Source organism: Serinus canaria, chromosome 1A (assembly GCF_022539315.1).
Source record: "Serinus canaria isolate serCan28SL12 chromosome 1A, serCan2020, whole genome shotgun sequence".
Lineage (NCBI taxonomy): Eukaryota > Metazoa > Chordata > Aves > Passeriformes > Fringillidae > Serinus > Serinus canaria.
In genome coordinates, this window is record NC_066314.1 from 11,362,571 (window position 1) to 11,390,393 (window position 27,823).

At 37.7% G+C, this 27,823-nt stretch overlaps 1 protein-coding gene across 2 annotated transcripts in view; it reads left to right on the plus strand.

Moving 5' to 3' along the window:
• The window catches only part of MAGI2 (membrane associated guanylate kinase, WW and PDZ domain containing 2), a 699,256-nt gene that overhangs the window by 397,721 nt on the left and 273,712 nt on the right, over positions 1 to 27,823 (plus strand). For both annotated transcript variants that reach the window (XM_030238194.2, XM_030238195.2), the window contains exon 3: positions 13,473 to 13,592. In XM_030238194.2, coding sequence (XP_030094054.1) covers positions 13,473 to 13,592 — 120 coding nt within the window. The remainder of the gene's footprint in view (positions 1 to 13,472; positions 13,593 to 27,823) is intronic.

Sequence of the window (27,823 nt, forward strand, 5' to 3'; positions counted from 1 at the left end):
GGAGCCCTACTTCATGACAAGCACATATTTGTGGATTTGACAAGCACAGAGCAAGCTAAGGAGCAGACAATGTATGTATGCCAGGTACACCACTTGAAGTAAATTGACAAGTTATAAATTAATCTCAAATATTACAGCTATTGAATGCAGGGGCATTTTGACATACTGGGATGAAGGGAACACTGTATGAATGGCATGTGGTGCCTGAAAAAAAACAAACCCATCCAAATAAACAAAACCCAATCTATACAAGGTCAGGATTTGGATAAGAGAAATGTGAAAAAGCAATAGTGATACTCTACACAGAGCTCTTGAACTTTGAAGAAGCAGAAATCCTAAGATGCTTAAAAGGAAAGAAAGAGTATCAAGAAAAATACAGATTATTCACGTTCTCTCATAGCTGGGGAGCTAGAATAATTCACCCACACTTTTCAGGAAATTTTGTTTGCTAATACCAATTATTAGAACACAAATTCCTAAATAATAATTAATTGTACATATAAAAAAAGGAAGATAATTAAATCTGCCTCAGTTAGAGGCAAGTACTTTTAATTTGCTCAGTTATCACCAGTAGGAACAGATGATAGCTTTTGCTAACTGGAGCTAAAATGACTGCTCTCAGGTGACTGCTGAATTGAATGTTGCAAGGTTGATTATTAGAACTATCATATCAGAAAAAGAAGCATCACTGTATATGAAAAGCATCAATTTTTGTTATCCAACCACAGTAGCACTTGCTGCTCACCAGGAACTTTCTTTAAGCTTTGTCAAATACAAGAAAAACATCAAGGTCACACCTGGGACTGAAAACCTTCAGATTGTTCCAAGCCCTTTTTTAATCAGACATGAAATTTATGGTTTTTCTGGAATAAAGATTTTATCCATTAGTTGAATCACGTAGTCCTCATGAAACAACCTTCACCAGTGCTAGAGTTACACCTCAGAAATAATTTACGTTGGAGATAAGAATAGCAATGGGCTTCCCACATTCAGAATTATGTGGAATTTATTTCCTCAATTTCACTGTATTTGACTCCTTTGAAGTTAAATCTAAGGTTGTTTTTTTTTTTTCTACCTTCAAAAGAAAAATGAACAAGGTTTTGAATTTATTTTGAAAAATTGAAGGCAGTAGTCATATTTAAGTTTACATCATGCACTTTTGAGTTTGTGAATATGCTATAAAATAATGACTTCTGTATAAATAATATATTTAACTTGTTATCGAGGAATGTTTTATTTTGTTTTTATTAATGTGAGTTAAACTGAAAATGCTTTTTTTCCTAAAAACAGATGGGAAAAAATCTGTTTCAAATACTTGTGTTTTATGGGTGGTAATATTTTTAGGGAAAGTAATTTAATATAAAAATTAAGATGGTTTCAAAGTAATAGATTTCTTTTCTGAATACTATGGTAGAAATGTTCCATGATTCATTCATTGATGTGAAAGAAGAATAGACTTTCTCTGCTACTATTTTGAACTGGACTTGGTAGAACAAAAAAATAAAACACTGTGTTTCCTTGGAATTTACTGCATAAGGTCTTAGTTCAATGAAAACTTTATTCTCTATGAAGAACAGTGGAAGAAAAAGAGAGACAGAAATGGTTTTTTAAGGTGTTGTTACCCAGATGACATGGGTAAAACATGTTCTTCTTGAAAGATCTATTGGGGTGCATTAGAGTGAAATGACACTGAATTATCTATATTTGTAAATATATATATATATATATATTAGATATATAAAATATAAAATAAACCCTATATAAAATTGTTCTAAAATAAACCCCATATAAAATTTAGTTGTGTTTGGTTACAAAAGAAAGCAGGTAGGTAACCATTTTGGCTATTATTGTCTGTAGTAATAATGCAATATGAAAGCTTAAAAATATTACCCATGAAAATAAAGGGAAAAGAAAGAAAGGAAAATAGAACTACCCACAGAGCTCCCAGTGAGACTTGTTTGCTGCAATGTAATTACCCTTGGTCAAAGTGATGGTCTTGATCCATAGGGGTGGGGGAAGTTAGCCATGAAACACAAAGGCCCATGGGTTAAAATAGGCTCAGGCTGGGTGGGGACACCCAGGCACCTTCCCCATGTGGAGGGGACTTCTACACTGTCCCTTGCCACACACCCTGGTCTGCTGCAGAATTTTTAGATCATGTGCAGTCATCTGGTGAAGGCTTCAGGAATGGGTCTGGGGGCACTTCAGGCTCTTTGATGATTTGTGGCACCTTCCAAGACACACCAGCAGCCCCTCAGCACAGTGAGCCAGCAATGCCCCATCAGACCTTCCATGGGGGAGAGGGGGCAGGGGTACCCCTGAGCAGAGGACAATGACCATGAGAAAGAGAACCATGCAGGACTGCAGGGTTTGAGCCTCCCCCTCAGGGGTGGAGGGTGAGTCTGTGGGCTTTGGCTTCCCCTGCTGAATTTCAACACAGCTACTGAGAAAGGCTTCCTTTGTGGGTACATTCTTCTCCCTCCAGGCTTGTTTACTTCTCCTTAGACTCAAGATAACTGGACAATAGGACCAGATTTATCTTGTCTCAAGTCCCCATTTCCAGTCAGGAGACATGTTCTGGCAGGGATTTGGCTTTGCTGGTCACAGATGAGCAGTTTGCTACAGTGGACAGAGGTCCATTCTTTGGTGGTTTTAATAATGTTTAAGCTATTAGCCCTAATATTTCAGTCTCACAGGGGTTCACAACATTATTGTTTATATCCCACTTTTGCTCTTTGTACTGACAAAGCAAGAAGAGCAAAGAGGGAACAAGATTTTTTGTCTTACTCTAGAAGCAGACAAGAAAATATGTGCTTATTCTGCCAGTGTGCCTGAGAGGTGCAGCCTTTAACAGACTGTAACCTTCAGATGAGAAATGTGCTTCCCCAGGGACAGAGCAGTGCTGCCTTGGGAAGCAGTCCCACAGCATGACTTCTCCTTCTGCTCAAAGCCCTCCACAGCATGTGGTGGCATCCCACAGTAAGAAATGCTGTCTAGCACTGATGGGATCCCTACTGAGGTACCAGCACTCCCTGTGTCTCAGCAGAGCATTTGCTCTGCTGTCTGGATAGCAGTTGGCCACCAGGGATTTCAGCTGGGAATCTACTGGAAGTGTGGCACCCAGTACTGCACAGCCACTCATTCTCTTCTTTGAACTAGTTCAGTAAAAATGACTGCCACAGTATCTGCTGTTACATCTGAGTACTTTTTAGTCACCAAACCAAGATCTAGTCTGGTGTCTGGTGAATGGTACAGAGTTTTGGCTGTGTATCTCAACTGTAGGGCTGAAAGCCAAGGAATGCAACCATTGGAACCAGCTATAAACAGGAAGATATGAAGCCCAGGTAACATTCTACCATTCAGACATCATCCATTGCAGTTTTTGAAAGTACCTTTTAAATCAGAAGAAGTGCTCTGGATTGGGTCTTGCTGGCATGCCTTATGGATACTGTTCAGAGGTGCATCAGAACATAAATCTGAAGACTATGGAGAGAGAATAGACATATCTGAAGGCTGCCACATTTTAAATACAGATTTTTTTTTTTTAATTCACACCAACTTTTAGTTGCCTATTTTAAGCATAAAAAATGCCCCTTATTTTTCTTTTAGTCATATGCCCTGATACTCTTAAAGGACTTTTATTGCTTCATAATATTAATTCATTATTAATTGTTCACTATTATTGGCACAAATTTAAACAGCTGAAGTACTGATGTTTGGTTAAGAATACACATGTGGATGGTTTCTATGGTAGCCTATTTCACAGCCCCTCTTTTAATGCCTCCCAAAGTAAGACTGTAGATTTAGAAAATCCATTTTTAAATATTTCCTGAGATTTAGTAGCAATGGCTAACGACTTCACCAATCCTTTTAAAATGTTCTATTAAATAGGCATTATACAGAGTGCCTGCCTTCCCATGTTTGAATAAAATATAAAAAGGAAATAATAATATTAGTGGGGTTTGAGTTGAAAAGTTATTGTTGCAGGCATTGCTGAACCTTTCAAGATGCACAATGGTGTGTTTGCAGCTTAAGGGAGTTCTTCAGCTCTATATGGTAATAAGTACAAGCTGCATAACAGAAGTCATCCATAACAGTTTATTTATAATGTTAATAAAATCAGATGGTAAAAAAACAAGTTCTTTTGTTGATAGCAGAAATGTCCTTTACACTAGAAGTGGTGTGCTTCCAGGATTTCTGGAGGTAAATTTGAATTATGCAAAGTACAAATAGATGCTTTGGCATCACAGTTAAACAAATCATCCCAAATCTCACTTAATAATATTTCCACTGATGATCCAATCCATTGAGCCATCAGCAGGAATAACAAATTTGCTAATATTGGACAGAAATTCATCTGCAATGTCTCACTGTTTAGCATAGATGCCCATGCCAACTGACTACTATGCAAATCATTCTCTAACTATATTATCTATCTTGAAGAGCTGCAAAAATCAGAAATTTCCCAGAAAAAACTTTGTTCATCCAAACACAGTAAGAAATTATTTTCTAATTAAGCTTTTCTAGTAGTAGAAAGCATTTTGCATGTAATTAGGTGAGCTTTTTATTGTATTTGTAACATGGAAAGTTTCTGTCTGGATCTCATTAGCTGGTGATTTTTATAAATCTGTGTGGAAACATCAATGCTCGTGCATACATGAGTCTCTCAGCATGATGCTCTTATGTATGTCTTCATTACTGAGATCATTCCCTTGTGCACATATATTCCTTTTTATGTAAGACCTATTCTTTATAGTTGTAATTAAGATTTATGGGGGTGCAAACAGCCATGTGCCATAGGAATCAAAGTCTAAATGGACAAAAGAGGTAAAAGTTTCTCATGATCTTTTAGTTTATATCTTTACCTAAAAGAGTGAAAATCCATGAAAGAAGGACAATGACTGTCTAAAGCATATAAAAAAAAAAATTGGACTCTATTAATTATTTATTAGCTCAAGAAGTTCCTAGTTAACCAAAATAAAACCCCAGACTTTGTACACACAATCTACCACTCATTAATCATCAGATTTTCAAAGTTTTGTTCTCAAATGTTTCTTTATGGCAGTTTGCTGCTTTCTTTCATACATGTTTAGAAAGCTGATATGGAGTTTTCATTTTCTAATAAGTATGAAAGATATTGGGATATATTGCTGGGGTATTTGCTAAGACATTAACATGTTTTATTAATAATATCCTAATGTCTTCTGGAGTTTCCTGGCTGGTACTAATTTTTGCCTTTAGTAAAAAGCAACCTACCAACCAGTCAAACAAAACACAAAAACCTCTTGAGGCAATAATGTGGAATCCAAAATTATTCATACCTGATTTTCCTTCTTTTCATCTTTTCCAATTTTTGAGCATTGAAAATCAGATTCCTTTAGGGACTTGCCTAACCCCTGTAAGGTTTGCATGTCCAAATACCAGAACAGCCATTTCACAATTTGGCATTTTCCAGGAATTATGAAGAATATAATTTAGGTTTTTAATAGCAACAGCTATTTTGATTTTTTTTACAAGTTTTTCCTGCAGTCCTCCATGCTTAACTTTACACAAAGTATTCACACTTCTCTGTTATTAGATATGATCTTTGCAGTTTATTGTTAACATTTTGGAGACTACTACTGGCAAAGATAATGAAAAAGAAGTTATTTTATTTGCTCAAATGCTGTATTGGCAATGAAACTCGGATATCTGGCTTAACACTGGGTCAGAGTTCTTCTCAGAAGGAATTACCCTGCAGACTTCATGGGAGTTCTCCCAGTGCAGGAAAGTGATCCAACTGATGTCACCCCAGCAATGTCACACAGCCTTGAGGAGGGAGCACACAGTGTAGCAGTGCCTAACACAGGACAGGGGCACAAAGTGCAAAATTCAAGTCCTTGCACTGTGTAAGGGTAAATCTGGATATGCCACAGTTCAAAGCAAAGTCTCCAGGTATCTGTGTCAGTGTACAGCTGTTGTGCTGCATTTCTTCTCTGGCTGCTTCTTGCTGGTTCCAGTGGTCCTCTCATAATTAACCAAATAAATAAACAAATATATCATGTTCCTACCCACAGTCTTTAGCTAGAACTACTGTCATTTGCATCTCTCAGTTTTACTTTTCTGTTCAGCTCCAATATGACTTTATTTTACAGTGCATAAATTATCTTAGGGCTGTTCACTGTCTGTCACATTGCACAAAACCAAGAGAACAAATAGAAAACCCAGGCTGTGTTTAATCAGAGGCTCCTGTCTGCATATTGAATCTAAAAATAATTTTTAAAAAGGTATTTGAAAGGATGTATGCATCTGGAATCTAATAATCATGCTAACCACCAGGCAGGAGCCTATTTAGCTTACCTAATGCATATCTCTCAAGTTTGGAAATAATGAAAATCTAAAGAACCATTCAAAGAATGCATATTCCAGAAAGGACATGCTTATCTGCTCCTATGTGCATTATAAAGTCTCAAATTTGGGAATTTGTTGTTTCTGTTCTACATCATAAAATAAAACATTTGTCCTAAGAATTATGGGGTGCTGTAGAATGTGTGCACTGCAAACCAGGGCACAGTCCCTTAAGACTCCTTTTCAGTCTTATTTTTTGCTTCTTCAGCAAAAATCAAAACATATCCAACAATGTCATGAATCCCAAAATGTAATACAAACTGTGAAAACCATGGGTGAGGTTTTTATTTTCTTTTTAAAGGTTTCTTTTGATATGAATCAGATTCTCCATCTAATTTCAGTAGACATTAGCTTGAGCCATGTAGTTCATCTGTTATTTCTGCTACTCTCAGTGAATTCTAATCATGCACAGGGAATGCAAAACTTCCTTTCCAGTTCACATGAATTAAGCCCCTAGACATGAAGCTTTAGTTCTGTGATGAAGTATGGCTAAGTGCTTTCCACTTTCTTCTCAAACTTGATCAGAAAATCCAGTCAATATAAAACCACAGTGCTTCTTCAAAATAGCATCAGATTTTTTCACTCTGTGTACAGGTAACTTTGCAAATAATGCTGCAGTCTCAGAGCTCAGCAGCTGCTAAATGCCTGCTTTCACAGAATGATTGAGGTTGGGAGGGACCTCTGGAGATCATCCTGTCCAACCTATGGCCAAAGCAGACTCACCTACACCAGGCTGCACATCCTTGTGGCCAGGCAGGTTTTGAAAGTCTTCAGAGGAGACTCCACAGCCTCTCCACAGCCTCTCTGGGCAGTCTGTTCCACTGCTCTGTCTCCCTCACAGTAAAGAAGCTTTTCCTCATATTCAGATGGATATTCCTGAGTTTCAGTCTGTGCCCACTGACTCTTGCCCTGTCTCTGAACAGCACTAGGGAGAATCTGACCCCACTCTCTGAAGGCCTGCCCTTAAGATATTTTTATGCATTGATGAGATCCTCTCTCACCTGTGTTCTTGCCTCACTGTAGAACATTCAGCATCTTTGCTAAATTTGAATTTATTAACACCCAGATCTTCTCCAGGAACACATTTGCCAAATATTAACAGAGTCTGAAACTATTTACTCCTGAAAAATATTTTCAGGAATCTGGAATTCATTCCTTTGCTTCTGCAGCTTTTTTTTTTTTTTTTTAAATAGGAATACATCAGAGAAATTGCTGGTATTGCACACTTGGAAAAGGGGAACACTTTTATTTTTCATGACCATTGGCAAGAAGGGACTTAGGCCATTGTGGTTTATGTTGTTGTTATGAGAATTGTCATAAACACTCGAACCTTCTGGCTTTGTAATATGCCTAAAATCACTTTACTTGAAAATTATGTTTATTATTCTCTTCAGCTAGAAATTCAGTAGATCAAGACAAATGCAATGCTTCTCTGCTTAATGCAGTTAGTAATTTGACAAGATAGGTATAGTTTCCCATACATATCAGTTCCTCACAGTAATAGTGTTCCAGAGTAATTTGGCAAACAAACAAAAGACCTAATTAAGTATTGTTGAATTTTTCTAAGGCACAGTGTATACAAGGTCATACCAAGGGCTCAGCTGAAGTTTATTAAGGATTAGCAGTCTGTTTCTGCAGGAGGGATCCCTCCAGCTACTGTAATGTATGACAGCCTGGCAGACCATGCTCCACAACAAGCTGTTGTACAGAGCAGAGTTACAGAACAAATTCTCAGCAGAATGTCTAATAAAAGGGCTTCATATATTAAAGGCATTTTTCTCCTTGCATTTTGTTACATTTGGAACAGATAAGCAAAACCAGACATTATTCACTTCCATACATTTGGAAAATTACTCTAGAAGTAGGTCATTGTGCAAAAAGGACTGGGTTATTCCCCTGCTCTTCTTTTACACTGTAAATCCTTGTGGCAAAAACACACCTTTGATTTTAAAATTACCTCATGCAGTAGGAACCAATCTGTGAATCCAAATATAAATCAGCTAAATATGTGTGAAGATGTTTGGATAGTATTATGCAAGGTTTGCCTTTAACTTATCCAAAAAAAAGTAAAAATTAAAATATTTATAACACGCCTGTAAGCTTGGAACATTGAAACCTGTGAGCCCAGTCTGTGAGTTGGGATGGGACCCTTCAGGGAAGTAAGGCCTTTCCTTCTACTTTCCTGACCATCATATAGACTCTACAAGGACACAGCTCATTCAATTTTAACCTTGAGATCCTGCTAAAGACATTAAAATACAGATTATTTACTGGAGGGATGAAGTGATGTTTAAAATATGTCCAAAGTACTGAGTGAGTCTTTACTGTCACCGTTCTGGGAGTTTTAACTAATATTTCTATTCCTATAATGACAAATTAATAAATTTGCCACTTTTTCTTTTCATAACTACATGGAGTGAGCAAAAAAGAAAAAAGAAAAAAATTGAGGGAGCACCTTTCCTGCTTTTGAAAGTAGCAGAACTGGTCAGAGAGAGAGAGAGACTGACTGTGAAGAGAGAGACTGTGAAGAGAGACTGTGAAGACTCAGTGCCTCTAAGTAGTAGAAATATGTTCCAAGTCAGGCTGTGCACTTTGCTCCCAAATAAGCGCTAAAATGTTATAATTATGTAATTGAACACTGAGATTAAAAATAGACATAAATTCCTAACTCTTCTCCTGCCTCTACAAACTGGTGCAGAGCTTTCCAACCCTGGAACTCTTCTAGAATTAATAATTCTATCCTTTTTTACTAATAAAGGCAATCTGGACTGAACACTGCATGAACTGACCATTTTTCCAATCTGCACTAGGAGTCAACATAAAAGTTCCATTTATTTATTGTTCCCCATGCTCACAAAAACAGTATTTCAAAAATAGTTTATTGCTATTAAATTAACACACTCCTTTTTTTAAAATAGATGTAAAGATTTCTTACATGTCTAAGGACCTGCCCTCAGGTGCCTTAAACTCATTTAAAAGAAAAATATTCTTTCAGGTGCTATTTATGTAAACAGCACTTAATTCCTCTCCTGAGATATAGCACCATCCTACAACACACCTGAGCATGGAAAGCCTGGACTCAAGTATGGCAAATCACCATAATTCCCCTGTAGAGGAGAAGAAAGCAGCTGCAAAGGCAAAGGGTCTTTTTAAAGCATAATAATAATAAAAAGATACAGCACATACCTTAAATATCTCTAAACTGTACCAACTCTCCATCTTAAAGTTTAAAATCTAAACAAAATAGCTGCTCATTGAATGACCTTTATATATGTTTTGAGAGGAGATTGTTTGGTGAATGATGCAAGAAATTGTCATAAAATCAAGGAAGGTCAATAGCAGTCCAGATTTTGTAGACCAAGGTCCTGAAATCTCTAAGGTACCCACAGGTTGTGTGACAGCACCTGCATGACTGGACTGGTCATGGTTACTTGACAGCTTCTCATTTTGTGTCTTCAGTTGCACCTATAAATTGCATTTGTCAGAAATATGCATAGTGCAAGTACCCCTTGTTGGATTTGGTCCTGAAATATCTAAAAGTATAATATTCTTTCATTATGGAATTCAGAGATAATTTTTTCATAGGTTGCCTTGGTAACAAAATTGTAACTGAGTTCTTTTTTCCATTTTGCATTAATAAAGGGCTAAATATTATAAGTAGCAGCAACTGTGTCCTATTAAGCCTTGATGCTGCATAACAAAAGATGTGTTTCTGTAGAAATCTGAGGCTTGAAATTAGTCCTTTGTTTTAAGTATTGAATCACCATAAGTTTTAGGCTTGCTTTTCTGTCTGTGTGGAGGCAGTTAAACTCAAAATCTATTAAGTGCAGCTCTAGGTTAAAGGCAAGGAAAGAATTTTCTTGTGGTCTGTCAGATTCCTATGTACAGATCTCCTGTTCAGACTTTGATGGGTGTTTGGAAGGCTCCAGTAACTGTGTCCAGCTCTGTAAATATGAACATTACAAAGTCCTTGGTGCCTACAGAAAACTCAGTTCCTCCAGGGTGAAGGAGTAAAAGAGGCAATAACCATTGATTATTCCATTAGCCAGGGACTTGCTTTAACCATTTCAAAGATCTCAGGTCCTCCAGCCTGAGGACATGAGAGCAGATGAAGGAGGGAAATGGGACTCAGCAAGATTTTATCAAGAGCAATGAAGTTTTTCTGGGGATGGAAGCTGCTGTAGCTGGGGTAGAGTCACCCTGAATTCAAGCAGCTGTTGATCAGGGTTTGCTCCTTTCTCCATTTCTTTGTGGGAAGTGACTACTTGATCTTTTATAGGTCTGCAGCCCTCAGTACACAGTGCAGTGCAGGGCTCTTGGAGCTGACCCCCTGAGCAGTAAAGGAGGATGGAACCATCCAAGTGACAGTGTGTCCTGGGGGGACTTGATGATGCTTGTATCCCCAGTTGTCTGTTCTGTTTATGCTAGATACTAAGTTCTGCACCTTTAAGACTAGTTCTCAGAGTGAAGGGGGAAGAGAAGTGCAGAGTTTGTTATCAGAAAACCCCAAACCAAGGCACAGTGTTATCTCCTGCTGCTGTCTAAGCAGATTAGACAGAATAAGTAATTAATAGTTAAATAATGCAAGACATGCAAAAGGTATTATCATGTCTGTGCCATATCTGAAAAATACATGACTCAGTAATATAAGGACAGAAAGACTAGGTCTTTAGCTTCCAACTTAAGAGAGTGGTTCAGAACCTGAAATTTAGTCCATTACAGTTTTCTACGTGAGTTGAACAAAGACTGTGACCAAAGCAGAGAAACACAAATAACCAAGTCTATTGTTGGACCTCCTGTGAGAGTTCACCATCATCCATCATGAATGACTGCTGAATATCCAGGTGTTTAAAACAAACCAGTAAAACAGTATAAAATCATTAAAAATTTCATTTTTGAGGGATCTCTTTATATCATCTAGTTCAAATTTTCATTCAAAGCAGGGCTAACATTTTATGTAACTTGTATTTTTTCTTGCTTGATAAACTAGTAATCCAAGCTTGTCTACATTAAAAAAAAAAATTGAATAAACAGTAAGCTAGAGATATTCATCTAATATGTGAGCTTCCTCCCTGTGGTGTGTCTGGAATAGCCTTGATTTGCCAGAGTGTTTTGTGAGGAAGATACAGTTTCTGTCAGTATTCTTTGATAGTGAAAAGTTTCTCAGGAGAGAGCGTGCAGAACATCTGATGTCTGTGCTGTTAGCAGAGCTCTCTGGAGCTCAGGGGCACACCAGGATCCCTGTGCTCCAATACAGTCCTCACAAAGGGCTGGAGATCTTTAGGGTGCTGCTGCATCCCCAGACATCAGATAACCCATGGGAAATAAACTCAGCATGCTTATGGACAATCCAAGTGTCTGAGGGCTTTAACAATACCATCTCCAAACCACAAAAGTAACCACAAAATCACAGAGTGGGTCAGGTTGGAGGGGCCCACACTGGGGCATCTGTTCCAACCTCCCTGCTCCAGCAGTGTCATCTTAGAGCACATGGCCCAGATTGCATCCAAAGGGTTCTGAAATTTCTCCCAGGAGAGAGACTCCCCATCCTCTCTGGGCAACCCATTCCAGTGCTTGGTCACTGCAGAGTGAAGTTCTGCCAAATGTTCAGATAGAGCTGGGCATCAAACACTGCCACATGTCCTAGTGGCTGGCACCACTGAGCAGAGCCTGGCTTTGTCCTCTTGGCATCCCCTCTTTAGATAATTATGCACATTAATGAGGTTCCCTCTCAACTGTCTTCTCTCAAGGCTGAACAGGCCCAGCTCCCTCAGCCTTTACTCATCAGAGGGATTCTCAATCCCCCAGTTATTCTTGTCACCTTCCACTGTGTCCACTTCAAGAGCACCACACCTTCCATGTACTGAGGAGCCCAGAACTGCACACAGTGCTCCAGATGAACAGAGTACTCTAAAAAATAGTTTGAGAATTCCCAGAAATTAACAGCCAGTTTTAGTTGCAAATGTTGAGGTGGGAAAGGAATTGGAGAATATGAGGGAAGGGTCTTATAGATTTATCAAAATACATTCCCCATGTTAAGTACTGAAATATTGTCTTGACAGTCTCATTCATTCTTTGCCATGGACTTCAGGTGGTGTCTGAGGAGAAAAAGGTCTCTATGACAGGCAGTGGAGTTAATCTAACACTTTTATGTCTCTGTGTCTTCAAGTAACAGAAAGAAGGTTGGACATGTTTCCAACCACTTCCCAGTGTCAACAATCTTTAAACCAAACCCTACAAGTGTGATGTAATCAGTACGGTATTGATAAAGAATTGATTAAGATGTTTCAAACACTCTGAGACTGAGGAGAACCAAAAATACCTCAATTTCCAAAAGGAATTTTAAGACTTAATTAGTGGTTTCAGTCAAATCAGGGATAACCTGACCACAAGAAACTGGACCATTAGGAAATCAGGTCAGTTTCAGACTCTTCCCTTCGAACATCCCAACCTCTGCTAGCTAAGCCAAGTCACTTGTCAGGCTGTGTGTAATATTATCTGTCAGCTTTTACAGAGTTCTGTCATCCAGGGATGACAATAGAGGCAATAACTAAATATAAACACCTGTGCAGCTTGACAGCATGGTTAGCAGGTGATCTTAATCCCACAGGCCCTAAAGCCCAACCATTTGTCAAGTCCACTTATGGCACTGAAACAAGCAATGTGAATATAACCCTTAGAGATGTACTTACAGAACTATTATTTTGAGTTGTAAATAAATGTTTAAAGTATCACAGAGCAGATTAATTGTAAAAAAGACTTTGTTTTGTGCTACCCATGAATTCCTGATGTCACTAAGGGTCTTTCTAGTAATGTGAAAATAACAGCAGTAGGATAGTTTTTCATTAGTGAGAATAAATATAGATCCAAATAATATCTGACACGATCTTAAACATACATCTCATATACCTCTGTCAGCTTCAGCAAATAGAGCTTTGATTGCTTTGAAAGCATCCTCACAAGGAAGATGTGCTATGTAAGATGTTGTGTAAGTGGTTTACTTTGTGACTTTTCCAAAGCTTTCAAAAAGATCATTCTGCATTTAGGCCGTGTGCTTGACAGTGTGTCTTTCATCTTACTAACAGGCACCACAAGGCCACATAAGGAGGGGGAAGTCCCTGGTGTGGACTATATTTTCATCACTGTTGAAGATTTTATGGAATTGGAGAAAAGTGGGGCTCTCCTAGAAAGCGGAACATATGAAGGTAAGCTGGCTTTTACTGCTAAGTTTGTATCATGTTTCCATTGTACTGTTCTCCCATTTGATGGAATTGCTCTGCTCCATACTGTTACAAATATGTCATTGCTACAGCTATCAGAAATTTGTGAAGAGCCATATGGCCAAATATGAAAATATTTTAATATGTAAAAGCTAAATGCAGATGAGTTCATTGTAATTTTAGTATATTATAGTGGTTAAGAGAAACATGGTACTACATTGCATTTACAGGACAGAAACACTAGTCCTTTACACCAAATACTCAAGGGCATTTCCACAGAATTTCAGCAAACAGCTGCTTTTCTAACATAGGGCAAACACATTCTGTAGCAGAAATCAAGTGTGAGGCTGACACTTTTCCTTTGCACGTGGGATCCTGCAATTATCCATCTATATCAGAAGCTGAAACCTCATTACTTAAATAAGAGAGGAAGAATTTGCTATGTCATGTCTTATGGGCTTTGTAAAGTTATTGAAAAGAACTCATTAATTTTGTAAAATGGCAAAGGGATAGGGGCTGTCCTAATGGCTGTATTAGAAATGCTGTCTATGGGGCAAAGAGCCAGCAGCTTACTGCATGACTCTGCTTCCCAGGAGAATCAATGATTCATCTGATTTTAAACCTTTTCCAAAACACAGCTGTCCTGAAAGTGAAACTGTTGTAAAGAGGTGGGCAGTTACATCACAGGGTATTTTAATAAAACCAAAATAATGATACACTAAACCAGATGTTTCTTGCAAATATACCAGTATTTAAAGGAACTGGGTAATAGATAGTGGGTTTTTTACAGCAATATTCAGAGGGAACACCATTTATAAGAAAAATATGACCCATAGATATGGGAATACCTGGTCATTAGAGCCATTTTACAGGAATCAGCCCCATATTTTCACCTTGTAGCAAAAAAAAGCAATAAAGACCTTTTTGTCCTTACTTTGTCCCTGCCAAGAAAAGCATCTGAAGATAAATAAGAAGCTATTCACCCCAAAAAATCATTAGCTGTGTTATAAATAGCAGCAAAGAAGGTAATTTTTTCCCACCTAATCAGCACAAAGTACCCATTGTCCAGTAAATAAATTTTCATTAAGTGTTGTATCAATACAGAACTTGTAACAAAGATTTCCTTTAAAGAAGGTCAAATAAAGGAAAGTATGTCATCTTTCAGGTTTCTACTTTTTTCTCCACTGTCTGACATGTACAAGCTACCTAAACATTAATACAACACCACAATTTTACTTTTATCACAGGTTAATTTAATAACAAGCCTTTCTTGAAGTGTCTTTTTGTTACCTTAGGTGTTTGAAAGTAACATTAGAGGAGCTTAAATGGAGCACAAGTCTGTCATTGCTTGACCATGTAATTTCATTAGTTTGCAGCAAGTTTGTAGAGATTGAGCTGCTATGTTAAATTAATTCACAGTGCTCTTCTGTCCCTCGAGGGATACTGAGATGTGTCTTTTAATACCAGCTCCCAGAGCTGAGTGGACAGCAAGGTGAAATATTGGTTGAGGAAGTCTGCATAACTCCTCAAACCAGCTGAGGACCCAGCTGAAGAGAGGTCCAAAGTCGTGCCTGTACAACATCTGCCATGTCATTTGCTTATCACAGGTGACAAGTTCACTGAAGCCAAGAAATCAGAAACTAAACATACAGCTAACTAAACTCAACAGACCAGTTCTGCCTAAATTCCTGTCTTTGATTCCCAGGTTTTTAATCACCAGATACACATTCTGACAAAAAGCAGATAATATATTATCTGCCTTTGCCTTATGGCAAAAAATAGATAACATATGAGAAAATAATGCTATTTTACAGATGCTATTTCTCCTACTCCCATGCAGTCTTTTGGATATGACCATACAAATTTGCACCTCCACAGTTTCTTGGTTAATTCTTAACTGTTACGCCTTCTTTGGGGAAGAATTTTATTAATTATCCTGTCACAAGTTTTCCTGAGCACATTAGGACTTCAATGATTAAGTTTACTGGTATAAATTATACAAACCAGAGCAAAGACATTTTCTGTTTCCCTCATGAGGAGATGATTTTTGAGTTCTTGGATAGATCAAGCAACTTATTTAAGCATAAATACTCTGGGAGATAAATTTTTCCTTATCAAGACTGGTTTTTATATTTATGAAACAAATCACTCTTTTTTTAATTGCTCTCAGTATTAATAAATTGGTTTAAATATTTATTTATTGAATTTTTTGTTTTAAGAAAATTATTCTGCATTAAGCTAAGTTTCTGTGTAGAGTAGCTGAGTCAGTCTATGCTGATTATCTAACCATAACTGCTGTGAACCAGTTCATCTCTACCAGAATAATGTTTTAAAGAAGGGATTTCTCATGCAGTTTAGATGAAAATTCAGACTGTATACCTGTTACTTTTCATCACTTATTGACTAGAAGGTTCATTTCAGTCAATTTACTTTCTCCTGTGTGAATTCCAAAGAGAATCAGGAACATCCAGATAAGCCAGAGGAGAAGGAGGTCAAGTGGAGACTTACCTGAGTTTTTGTATTGTTCACTATAGAATCTGGTATTGTTGGGAGGAGAATATTTTCTAATAGTAATGACAAAACCAGTAAAACAATCAGAAATGTTGTGTTCTATTGCAGTAAATAAGAGTTGTGATTCCAACTTGGACAGGATACAATCTGAAAGTGAGAGCAAAATATATTTTTAGAAAGGCAGATTTATATAGTTCTTTTTATTTTTTTCCTTGAAGCATACACTTTTTTTTTTTTTTTTAGTTTTAAAATAGATTTTTAAGTTATAAATTCTTTAGAATTAAAAATAGGATACTCTGTGACCTCCTTACTGCTTTAGGCTTTGGATACACTTTTCTTTGTCTACCACTTTTGTGACAGCTGTGAATGACTGTAGTATTCCTAAGTACTGTAGAAAAGCAATAGTATGTTCAGGATAAAAACTCTACAAATCTTTTTTTAGCAGTTTTGCAAATATGCAATTATTTAATCTCAGTAGGACTAAATGCATTATTATTTTGACCTTTTTAGTTATGTGTTTTTGAGCAACTGCTGATAAGAAAGCTATCTTTATAGATATTAATTATTTTAAGCATACATAATGTTACATGAACATACATAATGTTATATGAACAGTTGCTATGCTTTGCAGTTTACCTGTGGCTGTCAATCTGGGCAATATTATCAATGCAGAACAAGAGAATAAATACAAGAGGCAGTTCCACTCTCACTCAGATTAAAAGTTGAAGTCACGTTAACTTTGGTGACATTGTTACTGGGTTTTGAATTGGTAATAAAATTACAAATTTTATTATGAATATTTATCTAAATTTGATTTTTTTTTTTACACCAGCACCTTGCTATTTCAGGCAGGGGCTGTTTGCCTGAAGCACATCAAACATTTCTTTCAAGGTCTTTGTATAACAGCATAACCAAAACCTAAAGTTTTCACTTTGTTTTCTTTTTAGTAGAATTTCAATTTACTGTACTGATTAAAAAAATTCTGAATTGGTTCAAAATGATAACTTCATTATCCAACACACTTATTTAGATGACATAACTGTGGTTCTGTAACCAGAGGAGATGTTCCTGTGCAGAATGAAAGCCACTGCCATGCAGTCACATAACACAGGATGACATGCCCCAGCAAAATAACCCACATTCCTTTCTTTATTTCTGGCATGAAGATCAAAGATGGTCCTTGAATTGACACAATGTGAACATGCAGAATAGCAAAATCTGCGATGAACAGACAGACTGTGTGTCTGTGTGTGTGCACAGGCTTTTACAACTTCTCTGGTAGGAGGTTTGGTTCAGCACAGTCATCTCTCCAGTGGGTCAAAACTTGCATGGAGACTTCATGGGTCACTGGTATCAAAGGCTGCTCCCAACTCTTTATTAGACCAGCAAAATTCTTAACCAGTGCAGCCTAGCAGTAGAATTAAAATGGGCTTAAACTCTATTTTGCTCAAGAATGTAAACACTCATTAACAGGAACGTTATAGCTTCAATGTTTCCAAAATCCAGATATGTTAAGGCACATGATTGAAGGTTATAGTAAGACATCATTGCAAAGTGTTGAAAATGTAAGAGTTTAAGTGCAATACATGCTATGGGTAGAATTGCCCCTTTAAAGTGACATATGTAGTGGCAGTACCAGAAATAAGAAATGTTTGGTGTATAAATACTGTAAGAAAAAGAAATACGGTTGTTGGCAATCCATAAGGATAGAAATGTATTTCAAACACATTAAACCAAGAGGTATTTTAGCAACGTGGAGCTCTATAACACCTGAAAACATGAAAAAGCCTGTTCATAACTGTTAGGTGTGGCAAAAAACAAGAACATAAACTAATTTGACCAGTACACTTACCAATAATGCACTAAGTAAACTCTTTTTTTGTATCAATTTTTTTTCCTCAGAAAATCTCCATAATAGTTGTTTTTCAAAACACATCTTATTTTCTTTTAATATAATAATCCTTAATTTATTCCATGAAAAGCAATTATTTTAGTTAAATTCTTTTGTGCCAATAATTTTGTCAAAAATCCACTTTTTATTATTTGAATGTTTGGAATTGTCTCAAATTCATTCACTGGTAAAAACCCCAAGATCACTGAAGCTATTTAACCACTTACATGGTCATGAACTTTCTTGGGCCCCACTGAATTCCATGGTAAATTTCCAGCTGGCTTAAATGAAAACAGAATTTCACCTCTGTTTTTTTCACTGATGGAGTATTATTTGGCAGAAGGGTGATAGTTAGCTGGGATTTCCCTAACTATCCAGAAATCTGTAATTATTAAATCTCTAAAAAACTGGTTGAATACATCCCACGGGTGAAACCTTAGTGTTTTGCATTACTTGGCTATTCAAGGAGAAAGCTTCCAGTTGTTGTAGGCACAGGTTTGAGGGGTCAGCATTAGAATGAGCTCCATTGGTGAAGAGAACGGGGGTCACAGCCAATGTCTGCCTGTGCCTCTTCCAACAGCTGGCACATAAGCAGCACTGGGAGGGGCTCTGATGCCATTCACCTGGAGACAGTCCCTATGCTGTCTCCTTGAGAAGACATTAAGTTTTACATAGGCTTTCATCTCTTCTCTCAAGCCAAATTTAGCCTAAATGATCAAAACCCTTCTGTTCAGCTAATGCATTTTCAATTAACATTTCATTTTAATATCTGTAAATTTTAAAAATTAGTTAAGGACTGTTCCATGTAGGCAATGGAGATTTTAATTACTGTATTGTGGTGATAATGGTTTTATAAAGTGCTGGTGTTTGATTCCAGTAGTTTTGATTCCATTCTTCCTTGTAAAAATTGTAAGGTATTCAAAATTCCACCCACTTACTGTGTGCACTGTTCCCTTGTGTGCAGGACATCCTGAGCACTCCACAGCAGATGGATACAAAGGAAAATTAATCAACATAAAGATAATAAAATACTACCCTCCTAAGACCTAAGCACAGTAGTTAATGAAATATTCTGATTTTAAATGGAAAACAAAGCATTCATGAGGATAGATGCATAGAGATAAAAATAGTAGTCCTTCAAAAGCCATGTCTTTTAACAACAGAAAGTGTTTTCAAGGGCACAGAAGAATAAGAAATACTTGATAACAAAAATCATATTCCTGTTGAAACTGCTTCTTGAAGAGGTAGATCTCATATTAATATGATGCCAGCATTTCACCCCCATATTCAGAGAACATGTAACTGTGGATGTTTCAACATTTAGGTGAGCAAATAGGAGAAGAAATCTTAGATACAGTCAGTGACTTCTTGTTCTGATTGGGTTCTTGTGCCTGTTCTTTATTATTAAGATTTTATGGGCTTTGTTGTGTTTTCTCTCTTACTCTTAGGCCAGAGGCAGGAGTTGGATTTCATCAATAAATATGAAATGCAAAGAAAGTAAATGGTCAGAAGCTCCAAAATTTAATGGCAATGAATATATCAACATGTATGATATTTTTAAAATTCATTTTAAGTCATAAAACATCATATTTACTTTTTTAAAATTTTATTTAAGTATTTTGTCATTTTCTCATGGAAGTGATAAGGAATCAAAATTGAATACAAATCATTTCCTTTATGTATAAAAGAACCAGCTACTTTTAAAAATTATACTTTTGCATTGAAAAGGGTGACTTTCATAATTTCTACAGTGCCTTTTTAAACTGAAAAGTTGGAGTAGTGTTGCACATGGTATACTTTGTGTCTGTTCTGAGGCTGCATAAATGCTCATTATTCTGATAATTGATGTTCCTGGTGTGTGGTTAGCAACAAAGCTCATGGTAGAAGGTCCTGCCCTGTGGGGCCAAGGCAGGTCATCATCCTCCACGGCACTGGTGACACTACTGGGAAGCTTAAAGATCCCTGAGCCTGCAGATCATGGCAATAGGCAGATACTATTATTTCATTAAAGTTTAAGACATGGTCAGTTTTGACGTGCTGCAAGAATGCAACCAATAAGAAAAGATAACATCTAGGTGTACATCATAATGCAGCATTAAAAAATGTCACCTGGGGACTGCATGTGTCAGTATAGGTAAAGCCCATTCCCACAGACACCCAGGAAACAGAAGCTTAAGGACTTAAGGTTTTATGCATGAAATTCAGAGAGTGGGGCCATTCAGCCTTTAAAAATACAGCATCCTCATCCAAAGATTTGACAGCTCCTTCCTCCTGTGTACTTCCAGAGGAATCCAAGAGATTAGTGGCTTCCCCACAGCTTCTGAAAGGGTTCAACTGAAAGAAAACCAGCAGTCATTGGAGTTACCTCTGTCTCCAGGAGCACCTGGCAGCTCCACCCGCTGCCCAGCAGATACCATGGACACACCTGATCTGAGTGTGAGCTCAGGAGCCTGAGTGGATGTACTTGTCTGAGCTGTGGTGCAGTCAGCATCTCAACTGAGCTTCCTGCCTGGCATGCCAGACAGCTGGACTGCCAAGGCAGAGGGTCCTTAGTGGCCAGAGCACTTTCTGGCTATTCCAGGTGCTGGCAGGTGCTCCTCCTGAGTCAATGTGTGTCAGGCACAAGGCCAAAGACTAAGCCGCTGTCACCTGTGCTCGGTAGAACCCATAATTGCTGGCTGGGGCTGCATAGTTCAACAGAGGATGCACAGACATTCAGTTCTTCTGATTTGGGATTTGTTGAGATTCTGTGACTGCTACTAGCAGGAACTTAGTTGCTTCAAATGTTGTTGGCTGGTAGTTTTCCCCAGAAGGATCTCTGTTCACCAGGCAGACAACAGTCTTCTTTGCTCAGGTGTGTTCCCAGGATGTAGAGCACAACCAGGTACAACAGAGCACAAATTATAGAGGTCTGAGTGCTCCAGAAACTTGCTCTGCTTGAACAGGCTCGCTGAAAAAACTATCAACATACTTGATCTTGCAGCAAACCTAGATCAGCACCAAGAGGATCTCAATTGCAGGAAAATCAAGAGAGAAATTTTGCTTTCATGCCTTTTCCTAAGCTGGGTTGACTTTGTATCAGCTCAGCCCAAGACTTCAGCCCTAATCTTTAGAATTCTGTACAGTTATTACCAGAAAACTATTAACAAACTGAAGTGTCCAGGCAAAAGTAATGCAAATTACCAGGAGAGCTGTAGGGAATAAATTTAGAGAACTCATCAGGTAGAGCTTTGTTGAGTAATGATTGAGAAGCTCAGAGAATTTAAAATGTGTGAACCCAATGGATGAATAAAGATAATTCAAAGTTGGGCAAATAAGTAACCAGGGCTAATGTGATGAAGCTGGAAAAGATTAACATTTCAATTTAATATTGGGGGGAAAAATTCTCATACTGTGTGATTTAAAACCTAAAATAATCTCCAGAGGTGCAGATACAAGTTTCATCTCTTAGAAATTTTTAAAGTAGTTATTAGTAGAAATATTCCTGCTCTAGTAGAAGGAATAATTAAAGGCTGTAGTATAGTATTGTATGCTTCAGTATAGCATATATTAATGCTGTCTGTGTGACACATTATGTTTTCATTGTGGGTTTTTTTTAATAAAAGAGGTCACAACCAGTTCATGTTTGCATTTGAGTTCCATTTCTAAGTGAATTTTGCCTGCAGTACATATAGTGGAGCTTTTGTTTAAATGCAAACAGGGTTAGGGAAAAAACATCAAACTGTACAGCATGAACTATCAGGCTATCACATTGATAAGCCATGTATACCTATAGGTATTACAAAAGATGTAAAATAATTTAACAATTTGAATTTGCAATTCAAATTGCAAATCATTATGATGTGCTCTGCAGAAATATTTTTCCACGTTGCTCAGTCACAGAGGTCTCCATTTTTCAGTACATTACTGGAAACAATATTTGTTATATCCAGTTTACATGAATTTCTCATATTGTTATGTTTTTGTGAAGCTGCTCGAGATTTTATATCCTCTTGGATACTCCACATTTATATTTATGATATTCCTCAATATTAAGCTTCATATCACCTTCCTGTATCGAATAGTACTCTGCTAAATACCATAAACTGCAGTCCAAAAGGTGTTTGGGCGGTTCTTCTGAAAACAAATGGAGAAAATCCCCTTTTAGCTTCTCCCAATCTCAGAATTATCAAAAATTATTGAAGCCATTATATTTTCAAAACTCAAAGTATACTGAAACTTCCACAATTTTTACTAATACCTTTCTATGAATCAAAAGATAATGTTTTTTCTGAGTACATTCTCTAAACCCTTCTTGCCTTTTTTGAAGACTAAAAGCCTACTCTCTGGTCTTTGCTCTCTTGATCACAAGTTTTCAAACATGATAGAGAATGGCCCCAAAACAACCACAAGCCAGTTTCCTGGCATTTTCAGGTGCATCCTATCCAGTCCTATAGACTCACACATGTTTGGACATTAGCTGACCTAATTAGTTCCTAATTGGATCCTTCTGTACCATGGTAGTACCTGTTTCTGCCATCCTTTGGTCCTAAGCAAAGACCTGAGGGGCCTGGGAGTGAGCACAGACTTTGCCAGTAAAGGCTGAGGAAATGAAGGAACTGAGTTTTTCACACTTCCCTACTATAGGTGATCCTTTCCTACAATCTCCATCTCTTGGTCACCCATCACACTGTCCCATGTTCTTCCCAGTCTTCCTTTAGTTGCTGCTGTGGCTGTAGAAACCTCTCCTGTTGCTATTGATGGGCTTTAGCAATTTCAACTCCAACTTTTCTTAGCCTTCCTGATTCTGCCCTGAGTATCCAGGAGCAATTCTCTATTTCTCCTTGTTTGCCTGTTCATGCTTCTGCCTTCTTGACACACCTGCAGTGAGGAGTTTCCTGGGAGCAAAACTTACCTTTGTAGTCTTCCCTTGTTTGTACAATGTTCTATAAAATCAGTATAATAGCAAGGATTGCAGTTTCTGTATTTCTATTCTTTCAGCAGAAATGGCTTTGCAGCAAGACACAAAAAATTCCATTTTATGGCCGTGGATGGAATTGTGGTTTTTTTTTTTTTTAAGTCTCACTTTGATTACTCTGCTTCAATGGCAAGGTATTGTAAAACTTTGCAGTCCTGCATGCAAGCCTGGCCATGGTTGCTATGGTGGACTCCAGACAGGTGAAAAAAAGTGTGCATCTTTCTGCCTGCTGGCACAAAATAAGACAGGAAGGATCCTGTGTGGATGACCTTAAAATAATGAAGGACTTAGAGAGAAGTGGGCTGTGCCAAGTGCGAAATAATGCAGTATGAGTGTGGGAAGAAGGCCTGGATTTGTATGGTTAATTGAAAAGAAGGATTCAGCTACTGATACAGCTTTTTTGTGCAATAGTGTTACATTGCTTCCCAAGTGAGCTAATTAAAGCAAGATAAAAGACCAAAAAACACAAGCACTAAAAGAAGTGTTTGTTTTTCAAAGCAAGGAATTTCTGATTAAGAACAAAAGGAAAAAAACCCTGAAGATATTAAAAACAAATGAGCAAAACCTTTCAAGTGTAGGGAAATCTGTATATTTGGTTTACATTGTTTTCAAAAATAATGGCTCTATGTTTTAGCTTGTTTAAATGAAAGCATCAGTAGAACTACAATGGAAGGTTCTCTCAAAAAAAAAAAAAAGTGAAGAAGCAATCAGAAATCAAGACCAAATATGCAACTAGAGAATTAATATAAAGCACAGGTGATGACCTACATTTATAGTTATTTTATTTTGTGCATAGAGGGAAAAAAAAACCAGGAATATAAAATAAGTTTTAAAAGATACTACTGATGTAGCAGAAAACTATGCCTGCATAAGAAAAGTTCACCAGCACTGAAAGTGGTGCAGTAGAGGTGCCACAGTCTGCAAAATAAGTGGCTCTTCAGAGATTTGTGTTTCCAGACTTAGTTAAGGGTAAGTCTAATCTGCTTCAGTCATATCCAGGAAGAGACAGGATGCAAGACAGCCATGACCATGGCATGTTGATATCTGATGTAGTTTAGAGCACCCTCAAGGCTGCTGAAGATCAGAGGAATGCAAAGACAAAAATCTTGCTTTGATCTAAGTTCACCACCAAATTATGTTACCTACTCTATGAATGAATTCAGGCCTATGGGAGAAAAAAACCTACAAATAAAAAAACGGAATCCTGGAGACTTTCTGAATTTAATAACAATGTGCCTGATAAGAATAATGGACTTCCAAATAGGTGTCTTGGAATCCAATACTTTTACTGTCCATGGGTAGACACATTTGTGGGGTCTTCCACAGACATTGAGGTCGATTGTAGGGAAAATATATTGTTGTTCTTCCTTCATGTCTTGTGCCAGGAATGCTCTTCCCAAATAAGGTTTTAGGAGCTTAGGTGAAAGAATTGTTGCTGTTTGTATTTATGTGGTGTCAGACAACCCCAGGCATAGAATGGAAACCATTGCCTAGGTGCTGCAGAGGAAGAGAAAATAACAGGGAAAGCACATTCTTTTGTGAATTTATGAGTATGTTGTAACATGATGAAGGAAAATAGATAAAAGCAGTCAGTAGGGAAACCAGCTGAATGACAAGCACTGGATGTCCATGGACAAGTGGTTTGACTACTTTCACAGCTGTACATTGGAACATTAAAGATGAAAGTGAGAAAAAGGTAAATGGAGGTATTGAAGAGGCAATGGGCACAAGCATGTTCCATCCGAATATCCTAAAATGCATTTTACTGTGAAAGTGTCCAACTGCTGGCACAGGTTACCCAAGGAGGTTGTGGAGTCTCCATCTTTGGAGACATTCAAAAGCCATCTGGCCATGGGCACCCTGCTCCAAGTGACCCTCCCTAAGCAGTGGGGTTGGACAAAATGATCTCTGCAAGTCCCTTCCAACTTCATCTGCCTGAAGTTCGTGACATCATAGTGTGGCTATAAATAATTCTTCCTGAGGGCACGTCAGGAACAGCAGGAGATACAAAGAGATTTTGCAAGAGCGGGTGCTAACAAGAACAGAAAAGGTAAAGCAAGTGCTGAGTTGAGTAAGGAGTTATGCAAGTGGGAAAATAATGTTGGTATGGAAAATAAGTGAGGAAGGGAAAGAGATGGGTGCTGTGATGAATAAAAGGCTGCCGGTAATTAGTCAAAAGTGGCAGTGCTTAAAAGGTAGGTAGTTAAATACAGTGAGGATTGAACAGCTCTTACAGCTGGGAGTGCAGTGTTCTCTCACTCTGAGGAGCTGGAAGATCCCACTGCTGGGAAGATCTGGAACTGGTGTAGTTCACAGCTGTTTTCTTGCTCAATTTAATAAGAAATATATTATATTAGTTTAATAACCACACGTTAAAATGAGAGCAGCTGAATGATTTCATCACTTAAAGCTTCACTAGGAAAGTAAATTCACAGCTAAGAAACCTTAAACCATAGATTCTGGCATGAACAATATTATTGTCAACATTTTTAATACATTCTGTTAGAGAGAATTATATTCAGTGTGGTTCATATTAACTCCAAAGGATTTATGCAAAGTAAGTTTGTTTCCTATTTTCTAGTACAGTAGGCAGGATAGGCTGTGTGCTATCACAAAATATCCCATTAACAGTCTTTTATGATAAGGTTTGAAAGGCTTTTGCACAGAGACAAAGGAGGAATGTGCAAGTCTTTCCTCCTCCTCTGCCCAGGCCTGTTAGAGACTCCACAGCAGAGGGTACAGCTCTGGAGCAGATCCTGCACTATCACTGTTTTGAGGAGCACCTCATTTGCTGTGGATGGATTGAGTGTGACAAGGGAAAGAGCATCCTCCTCACCAAGCTGGCACTCGGAATATGTCAGACATGAGTTTTTCTTTACGAGCTAGACTTACCCAAAAGCTGCTGGCTGTTGTGACTTCATAATTGAGAGTCCCTTGAGAAAAATTCTATCTCACCTCCCTGTAGAGATTCTGGTTGCAGGTACTTGTGTTGGTAATCCCTAGCACACGTTTTGTTGTCATGTTGTTCCCAGCTGTATTTGGATACTAGTCTGCTGAGCATAAAAACTCCCCAGCTAAAAGAAATAGAAATAAAATCTTCTGCAGGCTACTGAAACTGTTATCTTTGGAAAACTTCTACCTCTCTGTCTGAGACAGGATAAAAATCTCTTGATCTATGAAAATTTAAATTAAAAATCTGATTGACTCAGCTGTAAAAAATATGAAAGAGGACAGATGGTATAAGGATGTGCATGATTGTATGCTCAGTGGCAAAATTTAGCTGGAAAGAGAAGGGAAGGAAATCAAAAGGAAAGAATCAAAAGAAATGAAAGAACTGCCCTTATGGCACTGTTTAATAATTTCCCTTCATAATCTCACCTGGCAGTGCCTTTACAGTATCAACTCCCAATCTTTGGTGCCTCATTGCAATCCCCACATTAAGGGGTTACCATCAATGCTAGAGTGGATTTTTCTACTAAAGGAACAACCTTGACACAAAGGCAAGTATGCTTGCAAAAGCAAAGGTTTGGTTTGCCACCCAGAGGAGGGGTGGTGCTTTTGCCTTTCCTTACTGGGGTTGTACTAGAGGGTGAGGTAGAAAACACTAACAGGAACACAGTCAGCAGGAGATGCTTTGTGAGGAGGCTGAGCTGACCATGGCACAATAGCCCTCTTGCCTCACCTTTAAAGCAAACTCAGAGAAAAATATTCTTAGGGATTGTGAGGTGAAAATTTGGTATTAACTTCTATGCTGAGGCTTAGGTTGAATCAGCTGGAGCAGAGCCTGCATCTATGACCTTCAGGACTTTAGGCAGTCTTTACCTAAATTCTGTATGCTTTTTCAGTTTTATCAGTTATGAGTAATTTCCTGCATCCCAAACTATTTTTTGACCTTTGGTACTACTGCTTTTGTCAGTGAAAGTCATATGGGGGGGAAAAAAGAAAATCATTCCAAGCTAAAGATTAAAAAGACGATGTCTTCTCCTAAGTTAATCATTCTGGGTTTTTGAAAGTTTCATCATTTCTCCTCACTGTACATCTTTGATGTGTTTGGAGTGTTTATCTTAATGGTACACAACTTGTTCACAACCTAATTTTTACATGTGTCTTCAAATGGTGAAACAGCTAATGTGAACTCGAGAGACCCTTTTTTGGAGGGTGGCAATCCAATTAGATAAGCAAGATTTGGGTAGAAACATGCATCACATAGACAGTAAATTTTCTGAAAGAGGTTTTTTTCCCCCACAGAAATGCATTGTCCTGTCAAAGTGCTGTTAATATATAGAAAAAGTAGGGCAGGAAGGGAGTTATGTAGTTGCTTGAATGACAGGTTGCAGTTTCCACTGTTTTCAACACTGTCATAACTTTTCAACTTATAATTATAATCTTTATTTGTAAAAAAAGGGTTGGGCAAAGCATAGTGATATATTTTATAGTAGTCTTCATGCAGCTGACCTACAATCTACAAAATAATTACTTTACTGTGCTGCTTAATCTCATTCTTTCCATTCTTCATTCCAAAGATACTCAGAAATACCTTGGTTTGTGAGGCAGCATTTACTTTCAGAACTGACATTCCAAATAAATCATTAAGGCAGAAGACGGTAAAGCAAACCAGCTACTTCCGCTGCCTTCTTTGTATTTTTTGATTAGGTATTGAAAAAATTCTTCACAGCACTTCAACTTTATCAGCCTCAGAAGTAGGCATGATACATGCTATGGAGACACACAGCGTTCACATAAAATAAATATTGAATATCCTTCTTTCATTTCATTCTGTACATTTTCAATGTATGAATGAGTCAGAAATTCACCAGGAAAAATTGCATGTGACTGAGGGTTGACTGAGGGGTGATT